Source organism: Priapulus caudatus, unplaced genomic scaffold (assembly GCF_000485595.1).
Source record: "Priapulus caudatus unplaced genomic scaffold, Priapulus_caudatus-5.0.1 Scaffold174, whole genome shotgun sequence".
Classification (NCBI taxonomy): domain Eukaryota; kingdom Metazoa; phylum Priapulida; class Priapulimorpha; order Priapulimorphida; family Priapulidae; genus Priapulus; species Priapulus caudatus.
The window spans coordinates 16,461-25,748 of record NW_014577235.1 but is presented as its reverse complement, the minus strand read 5'-3'; the positions used below and the strand labels follow the sequence as shown (position 1 = coordinate 25,748).

Genomic DNA, 9,288 nt, shown 5'->3' with positions numbered 1-9,288 from the left:
ATTACTCTAAGTGTATATATACATATGGATGTTTCTACATGTTATTATTTGCTTCCAGGCATATCTGAATAACCTACATGAGCTCCACGAAAACTGGTTAGTCCATCAACGGACTGTGAAGCCACCAGCTCCTGTTCTGGTATGTATACTACAGACAGCACCGCAATGTGCTATAATTGTGTGTGCTATAGTAATACAGATGGAAGCATCAGAAATGTGAGATGCTGAAATTAGGCTACATGTTTCAATTTTACCTGGTCATATTTATAGGGGCAGTTGATGATTGCTGGATTAGAATGATACCTCTAATGATTGTTGCCAGGTGTTGGATGCCAACTCAAACATGGGCGATATGGAGCATGTGTTTGAGGAGCACAGAGAAAAGATCATGGGCCAATCATGATGGCAGTAGATGTGATGAAGAAGAACTTAGCATGTCGCCATGTGCATCATATCAGTTATCACTTAGAGATTTCCTGGCCAGGCCATCCTATAAGTTTAACCATGTTTGATGAAACAGTGAACGCTCGTGGCATGCATTATAGTGGCTGCACTGATTCTCTACAGAAATCATCTAAATGAATTAGTTTCTAGGTCTTTTGTTTCTCTTATAGTTACTTATGTAATCAACTCAGGCATGACTTAGGCATATAATTTTATCAGCCCAGAGATAACTAGGTGTTTTATGTATAACAGTACTGTGTACATATCCTACATAACGGGGGCGGGTCTAGGGGGTCCGGACCCCCACTTTAATTTCAGTGCCCTAAAAAATTAAAAGATAATTTTCTGCTAAAAATTTGGAATTCCATCTTGCAGTTGAATTCTAGACATCAAAATTACTGCTCAGATGCTCTCAGATTGCACCAATTTTTTTTTTTTATTGGGGGAGGTCCCCCCCCCTCTTAAGTGGCTACGTGCCTTCGGCACGTCGCATAAGCTGCCTTAGGCAGCTTATTAAAACACCAACAAAAATTAGCAGGAAAAAGTGCCCTTTATTTCTTCCTGGACGGACTTGCGGCCCCGGTTTTTGCGCGCAGCGCACAGCTCGCGGCAAAGCCGCGCCCCAACAGCGAACAGTGCGCCGCCCCCTTTTTGTCCAGTTAGACAGATACCTTAGACAGGGGTCTGAAAACGCACTCCGCGAAAACTGGGCGCAATCCAACCGACATTTCGGGATGGACGGCTTGAGGCCATCTCTAAATGGCCCCTAAACTTTTTTTGGGGTGGCGCGCCTCATGGCTAAGACGTATTGGCTCCTACAAGGAAACCCAAGAAATGCTGTCAATCAGCGATGAAGCGCGCTCATTGGCCGCTACGCGATGACGGGCGCTACTGCCGAGAAAAACGTTATGTCTATCACAGAGCTTTTTACGAAGTGTCGTACAGCGCTCCACGTGGGGAGGCGCGGTCTAGATGCTAGAAGCATCCAAAAGCGATGCCGCCGTGGCGGCGCCAGCTGCGTACGTGCCATGTTTCGACCAACCTTTTGACCCCGCGCTGCCCGTGGCAACGGCACGTCGTGCGAGCACCTGCGCTGGCGTGGCCGGCGAATACTGCGAGTACGTGGTGGCGTGGCTGTGCCAGTTTTTGTACGTAGCTAATCGTAGATACTGGCCAAGCAGCAGCAGCAACAAATACTCGCCCATGCCGCGCAGCGCGCAACAAGCAAGCAGCAGCAGCAGCAAATGCCCCCACCCAAAACCGCCCCCGTAGTCGAGCCGGTGTAGGTGTGACGAAAACTGCGCGATGTTACGCTTCCCGCTATACGGATTCGCGCGCCCGCCCTCCTTCGGCGCACGAATTCGTATAGCGGGCAGCGCGAGATGCTACATACAACACACCACGGTCGCGTGCGCCCAGTCCCGCGGAAGTGAGCGGCTTAACCGCTCTTGGCGGTCGGGGAACAACGCATCTTTTGCGCAACGCCATCTTGTACCCGGTCTCTCTGGACACCCCTCCTTTCAAAAATCCTGGATCCACCCCTGCATATTTAATTTAGTACTACTACTACTAGAAGTAGTATAGACCCTTTTACCACATTATAAATCAATCACATTTTGTTTTAATGTTCCAAAGACTAATACCTAACTTAATACGGCCCAAGGATAGAGAACATGGGTACCAATAAAACCAATGTGCCTAACCCTAACCCTAACCCCAATCCTAACCTACCTCATAACCTCATAAGTGATAATCTTCAAAAGTCCTGGAGACTATAACGAAGATGGAGAGAGTGGATCAAGTCGGTAGATCCACACTGCGAATCGCAGCGGAAAAAGTTGTGAATTTGCTATTTACCAAGGATGAAGGCAGTGAATTCCAATACGGAATCACAGAGACAAAGAAGCTAAACTTAAAGGGATCCTTAGAAGTTTGTACATGCCGAAAACAGTGATCACGCTCAGATGAGCGGGTGCAGCGAACAGGCTTCATTAAGCAAGAAGGAATGCCAATTTTCATCTCACCATGATAAATTTTATAGAAAGTTATGAGTTTTGAGTGAAGAAAGCGGACACGAAGGGGAGGCCATTCAAGACGAGCCAAAACAACATCAGTACTATCATCATAGTTTCTGGAGACCCATCTCGCAGCTTTATGCTGAATGGTGTCCAATCTAGAGCAGTTCTGAAGTCTATAGGGGCACCAGGCTGGTGAAGCATATTCTAATATGGGCAGAACCATAGTTTTGAAAGCTAGGGACCGAGTTTTAGAGTCAGCAAAGCTAAGATTACGCCGTAGCATGCCGAAAGATCGGGACGCTTTCTTACAAATGTAGTCAATGTGGGCATTCCAGCGAAGATCGTTACCTAGTAGTAGTAGTAGTAACCATAACTCTAGATACAATAATGTAACCCAAACCCAAAAGGATAGGGACCCCTATCCTCTTGGGTTTGGGTTACATTATTGTATCTACCAAGTACCATAACTCTAACCTATTAGTATTAGTATTAATATTAATATTATATTAATTGTTGTTGATATAATATTATATTTATATTGATGTAAATGACATTGGTTTTATTGGGACCCATGCATGGTCTCTATCCTTGACGTATTTATATGTTCACGCATTACATATAGATGTAATTAATAAATTATGTTTACCTGTCAAAATTGCAACTTTTATGCACGGAACTTCTACCTTGGATGCCATGATTGCTCCTTAGACTTGTACCCGTCCCTTCTCACAAGATCGATTTAGGCCTATATCAAGCTTCTGAGAAGGGACGGGTACAAGTCTAGATTGCGCTTGTATCGCTACGCAGCGTCGTCGAGATATTTGTTTAATAAATTGTCTGTTATAGTTACTACTGGGTATTTTTATTATACGTGACAATATATATAATTGGACGCAAATACAATTCTATATCCTGTTTATGATTTTATTCTCAAGAATACTTGTGGGCAAAATAAACACTCCGAGCGACAGGCGCTGCTCGCTGCAGAGACGGGAATCGGGACTTCAAACTTTATTTGAATTTAATGGCTATTAGTGACATAAATACAGTTCAAAAACGAAGCGGGCCCATCTAAATTTACAACAAATCGTGTGCAACCACCTCACGGATATCCGTGAAAAACCATACGTAATCGTAGCCTGATATGGCGCTACTATATGCTTCAGTTATTACAGATATTACAGGAGGTTTCGAAGCGCAGGGTATGGCGTGGGTGGATGGCTACCATCATAAGCAGGATATCGGTGGTGCAACGTCACGCATTCATTCGTTTGGAAGCAGACCTTCACGATGCATGGAAACAAAGTCCTTATACTAGGCGTTGTGTTAGCGTTTAATATTGTAACATCTTTAGGAGATGAAGCAGGAACTGGTACTTGTTTTAAAGAAAATGACTCTTGTGTGTCGAAATCATCAGAAGATCAGGATAATATTAATAATGATTCTACATTCCGACTGAATGATGCTGGTAGTGGTACTAGAGTGGAAAGTCGATCAAATAGTAACGATTCGTCTAGGAATAAATCAGAAAACAATGTGACAGATATTAACAATAATAACATCAAGGTAGATGCGAAGAACAAGAAGAAGCATTCCAAGCATATTGATGGGAGTGCAAACAACCCTCACAGTGATGTGTGCGTTTTTAGACCACCGAAGCCTCGATATCCACTGTCCAGGTCTCACCATTTCAAGGTTTGTGATGTAATTACACACATTCACATTGGGTACCAACTGGAATGATATTGTTTTAGGCTAGCTAATTAATTCCCATTACTAGGTTTTAAACATACGTATACTGCGTGTATAACTATTATCATGCTATATAGTAGCTCCAAGAGACGGTCTTTGCTAGGGTTAGGAGCCCTCTTGTGTCGACGTTAGTCACACAGCCTGGTCGAGCTAACTAGTAACGCTCAAGGTGTCGTTGTCGTAACAGGTACGTACTACAGATATGTACCCGAGGTACATATATGTATACACAAAGTGTACCAGACTTGTACTACAGAAGTGTACCCTAAACCTAACACTAACCCTAACCCTAACCCTAACCCTAACTCTAACCCTAACCCTAGCTAACCCTAAACATACCTCATATAAAAATTTAAACATTTAATATTAAACAACCTAAAACTACCTCGGGTACATATCTGTAGTACCTGTTACGACAACGACCCTTCGTGCACTAGTAACTGTATAGTATTAGCTCTAGTAACTATACAGTCTATAGCCCGCGTAAAGTTGCCGCCTGCGGCAACTGTACGCGGGCTATAGTTAATAGAGCTAGTATAGTATATAGTTATTTGATATTCCATATCATTGGTTTCCATTCATATAGGCCTATTGGTTTCCACCATATCATTCCATTGGTTTAGTATTCCATTTGTTCATGGCAGTACGACATGGGCAAATATGATTACATAATTTACAGCAGTTGCGTAACACTAACTAATAACTCATTAACTGTGTAAATCCTAGCGGGGTAATCATAATTTGCTATATCATTGTTTAGTTTCGTCATTAACGAATAATCAGCATATTTTCTGAATTATATTCTACTAGATTATAGTGTTTGTAATTGTAAGTTACCATACTGCCACCTATTGTAGTGTCCCCCTTCCTTCCTCTCTCGGTTTCACTCTCGCCTCCCCCCTCTATCTCGCTCTATCTCTGTCTGTTTCTCTCTCATACACACAATCATATCACAATGAACTCTTTTCTTACTGGTTTACTGGTAATACACCTACCTAACATAAACTAAACCCAACTAACAGACGAACTAATACATTTATTTGTTATTCTGTGAATTGATTTTAAAATTTGAATTTAAATTTCTCGAACAATATATAAAGTAATTTGTATTTTTATTAATTAATTTGAAATGTTTTAAATTGATTTAAAATTTTCTATTTGAAATGTTTGAAAATGATTTTTGAAGTGGATGGCTTTCCATAGTGTAGGGAGCAATCTTTTTTTACAATATAGCAATTTTCTTCTTTTCTTTGCAGCCGGCATTGAGCTTTGGACACTTGCTCTTGCATGATCCACCGATGGAAGGGCCGCTAGAACTGGCCACCTTCGGGCTTGCCTGATTTTGGCACCCCGAGGCACAGTTTGGCTGTGTCTCGGGGGTAGTGCGCACCAGGGTAGGGTACAGCGGTGGAAACACCGAGGACCCCACGTACCACAACCTGTGAGTCTGTGCAGCAATTATGAAAAATACGATTGTGTATCGAGTTAAGAGTTGTCGTAATTGATTAGGCTCAGCAGATTACCGACGGGTAGATTTTTCACCGTACTGGAAACTGTGAGATAGTTGATGACTATTCTTTTCTCACAGTGGCGATCACACAGAGAGCATACAAATGGAGTATGATCCATCAACCACCACATTTGAAGACTTGCTCAGACTGTTCTGGAAATTTGCTGATCCATTTACTTGTCAGAAGAGGCAGTACATGTCAGGTATATACCTTACCGTATCTTTTCCTCACAATATGTTTACGGATAGCTTTTATAGTGTGAATAAAGCTGATGAAGGATCTACATACATACCTACGTGCGTGCGTGCGTGCGTGCGTGCGTGCGTGTGTGCGTGCGTGCGTGCGTGCGTGCGTGCGTGCGTGCGTGCGTGCGTGCGTGCGTGCTTCCTATTTACATGTGGGGGGCATATATGCACAGCCATGGTTTACCCTTAAGACAGAATGAGTCATCATGTGTAATAAGCTCCCTGCCTCGCTTCACTTGTTGCTGTAGCTTTCATTTTAATTTCTAAAATTCTTACCTGTTATCAAGCTGCAGACTGGATCTGTGGAAAATCAAATATGACTCTAATAATGACTTATCCTTGCAGTTATATTTTATCACACGGAGGAACAGAAGCAGAAGGCAGAAGAGAGCCTGGCTAAAATACGAACCGATAGCCCTCAAGACATTGTGACAAAAATTTTACCCGCAGGAAAGTTCTACAAAGCTGAAGAGTAAGTGTAGGGTGTGTGCAGTGGTAGTGCATACCTATCAGATCTCTTCTATGGAAGACTTAATGGTCACGAGGATATCTTGTTAACCCAGTTATATCCTTCTAACTCTTGACACTGCAACTAACTTAGAACCACATGTCTACGTGTAATGCTAATTCTACAATCATACTTCCACACATAATGCTAAACTTACAACAGTGTGTCTACACCTGATGCTAAAGTTACAACCATATGTGCATATATATATATATATATATATATATGAAGTATTGCAGAAGTTAACACTCTCGCCGCCGTTCGAAAAAACCAAAATTTAAAGGGTTTATCTCTCCCCTCCACTGCAGTTATCATCAGAAGTACCTTCTCAAGCAGCACAGCTGGCTCGTGAAGAGCCTGGACCTGGACGAGGACGAAGTAGGCATAGTGAAGTCTCACGTCGCCGCGCGGCTCTCTGCCTACGTGAGCGGCTTCGGCACACACCAGGGCTTCCTCAAGGAAGCGAAGGTTCTCGGCCTCGACAAGGATCAGATCGACTACATCGTCGAGGAGATGGGGTGGTAGACGTACGCCGGCCGCGCTTGTGGAGGGACGGCGCGTTCTCTGTGCAGAGATCGATCCTCACTCCAAACGGATGCAGGGCTCGCGTGACGAGGTCCGGAGTAGATAATGGTGGAGGAGGTGGGGGGCGTGCAGTCAAACCTGTACGTAAGTAACTGGATGTTTTGAATGAAGCACCAAAATGATTGATCTTTGTAAACAGGTGACCGTTCTATAGAGGTCGTTTTACTGCATAATTGTCACTCATAGGAAATGACAGAAGAGTGCTTTGTAGGCAGATGTTCCATAGAGGTGTCCACTAACACAGGTTTGACTGCACTAGCATACCTCGTTCAACGACTGGCATCAATAATAGCGTCGGCGGATATAAGTTTGTTAGTTGGATATGGATCAGGAATTAATAATATTTTGTCATTATTAATTGCTGATATGGATGTATGAATATTGATGTCTGTTATCTACTCCTGGTGATACCTCTGAGGTTGGAGGCACTGCGGTGGGAGCATACAGGCGATTGAGTTGGAGTTGTGAGGATTGGACACTTGAAAATTGAACGTCTCGTGGAATTTTGCTATTCGTTCAATGTTTAGCATTGCCATATTCCAGTGAGTTTTAAGGGAGCAGGAATTATTTAAAACATTAGGTAATTATTTTCACAGAGATGGATGAAGCTCGTTGGCTGTGTTAAGAGTCGCACAATTCACATGAATCTATAAGGAAAAGATCTGTGCCCTTTTGACATGTCATTACTAGCAGGTTCACTGGCAACTGTTATCACTGCCTATATTTATTTAGTGATAAGTGAAGCCAAAAAATGTATTGCCACTCTCTGAAGTAAAGAAAGTCAGTCTGGCTTTTATTTCTAAATAATTAAATTACTATAAAAAACAGGGTTATCATGGCAGAGCTAGCAAGCATACAAATCTACATTTCATACCAAATGCGTGAGTGCGCGATCACGTGGTGAAATACATTAGTTGGTATAAAAATAGTGTAATGCACCATTTGAAGGGAGTGAGCTGCTATTAGTGTAGAACTGTGCTCTTATATCAATAGTTTGGTCAAGGTGGGCAGGAATGTCACGTGATTAACCGGTACACGACAATATATCCATCGTAGAGAGAATGTGATTTACAATCAGCATGAGAGGTAATAGCAGTGTACTTGCTCGAGAGCTTGCGCATGCTTATTTATTCATAATTTTATTTCTTTACATTTACCTTTTAAAGTTATAATAGCAGTAACGCATATTTTATCGCCATGGTCTCGTCCTGGAAAGACGTTTTACAATTTACATGAATCGGATTGGGTAAGGTCACTGTATTTTACATGTTGATGCACGTGTAGTGATGTACATACTTATTTGTACGTGTGAGCACGACCATATTTGGAATGGTATTTGCGTCGTCTACCCGGTGTTTCACATCAGTTCTCACAGTCACAGCTACAAACTTGTGCATTCTATTGGCATTTATATGTGGGTTACAAGCATGATTATGATCTCTACTGGTATGATAATGTGTCGATATTTATATTATTTGTGTAATATTTTGTAGCTGTTCTATTATATCTATATAACAGGATCAGACTCTGGGGCCCGTTGTCAGAAACGAAATTAGTTTTAACATTAGTCTTAACATTAACTTTACGATGTTTCTGACAACTGCTCCCTGATCATTAGATTCGCGCGTGTCCATTGATTCTCGTGCGTGAATCGTCCCCACTAACTTATCGGCACCTAGTCAATATTGTGATATTAGTATTGACGTCGGTGGCGCCATCTTTTGCTAATGAGGAGTACCGGTGTCACAAAAATCAGTGTTGTGCACGTTTCACTGTGTGACTTGCTCGTAAGCCTCACATGTGGGACACAGGGCACTGAATGTTGCCTAGAACTGCACCATTGCCTCCTGGTGACAGGTTAGTATCTTAGCTTTAGATTTAGGAAATTAGCTGCCGCAGCTAAGCTGTGTGTAATGTGTACGTGGTGTGTAATGTCCTATGTGTGAGCAGGAAGGAGAAGGGCAATGTCTAGCAGCCGACGCGTGTAGGATGGGGTTTCTACACCGACGCCTAGCTAGGTTCGTCAAGACAGCCTGTCGCATCGTGTCGCCGTGTACGTCGCTACTATATGATACCCGTAGGTGTAAAGCCGTGAGCCTTCGGGTTGATGTTTGACTGTGGTGGCGTACATTCACGCACGGAGCGACTGCGCTGCGTTGCATCTTTTCACGGTTACGCGAATGGGGTTAATTTTATTTTAAATAAAATTCATTTATGTACACAAA

General features: G+C 42.7%; 3 protein-coding genes across 4 annotated transcripts in view; 2 read left to right on the top strand and 1 right to left on the bottom strand.

The window, feature by feature from the left end:
* The window catches only part of LOC106806695 (thymidine kinase 2, mitochondrial-like), a 7,883-nt gene extending 7,110 nt beyond the window's left edge, over positions 1 to 773 (top strand). The window contains exons 7-8 of the mRNA XM_014808708.1: positions 59 to 139; positions 323 to 773. Coding sequence (XP_014664194.1) covers positions 59 to 139; positions 323 to 403 — 162 coding nt within the window. The 3' untranslated portion in view covers positions 404 to 773. The remainder of the gene's footprint in view (positions 1 to 58; positions 140 to 322) is intronic.
* The window catches only part of LOC106806694 (gephyrin-like), a 25,451-nt gene extending 22,106 nt beyond the window's left edge, over positions 1 to 3,345 (bottom strand). Inside the window, exon 1 of the mRNA XM_014808706.1 lies at positions 3,109 to 3,345. Within this exon, the coding sequence (XP_014664192.1) occupies positions 3,109 to 3,157 (49 nt within the window). The 5' untranslated portion in view covers positions 3,158 to 3,345. The remainder of the gene's footprint in view (positions 1 to 3,108) is intronic.
* Positions 3,346 to 3,600: 255 nt separating this feature from the next.
* LOC106806696 (peptide methionine sulfoxide reductase-like) lies at positions 3,601 to 9,288 on the top strand. Of its 2 annotated transcripts, XM_014808710.1 has the most exons (5): positions 3,601 to 4,157; positions 5,471 to 5,655; positions 5,803 to 5,927; positions 6,316 to 6,442; positions 6,787 to 9,288. In XM_014808710.1, exons 3-5 carry the CDS (start codon positions 5,828 to 5,830, stop codon positions 7,001 to 7,003), a joined length of 444 nt encoding a protein of 147 aa, XP_014664196.1. In that variant the 5' UTR covers positions 3,601 to 4,157; positions 5,471 to 5,655; positions 5,803 to 5,827; the 3' UTR covers positions 7,004 to 9,288. The 2 variants fall into 2 exon arrangements, with proteins under 2 accessions (XP_014664196.1, XP_014664195.1); XM_014808709.1 differs by lacking the exons at positions 5,803 to 5,927; positions 6,316 to 6,442; positions 6,787 to 9,288 and having other exon boundaries at positions 3,606 to 4,157.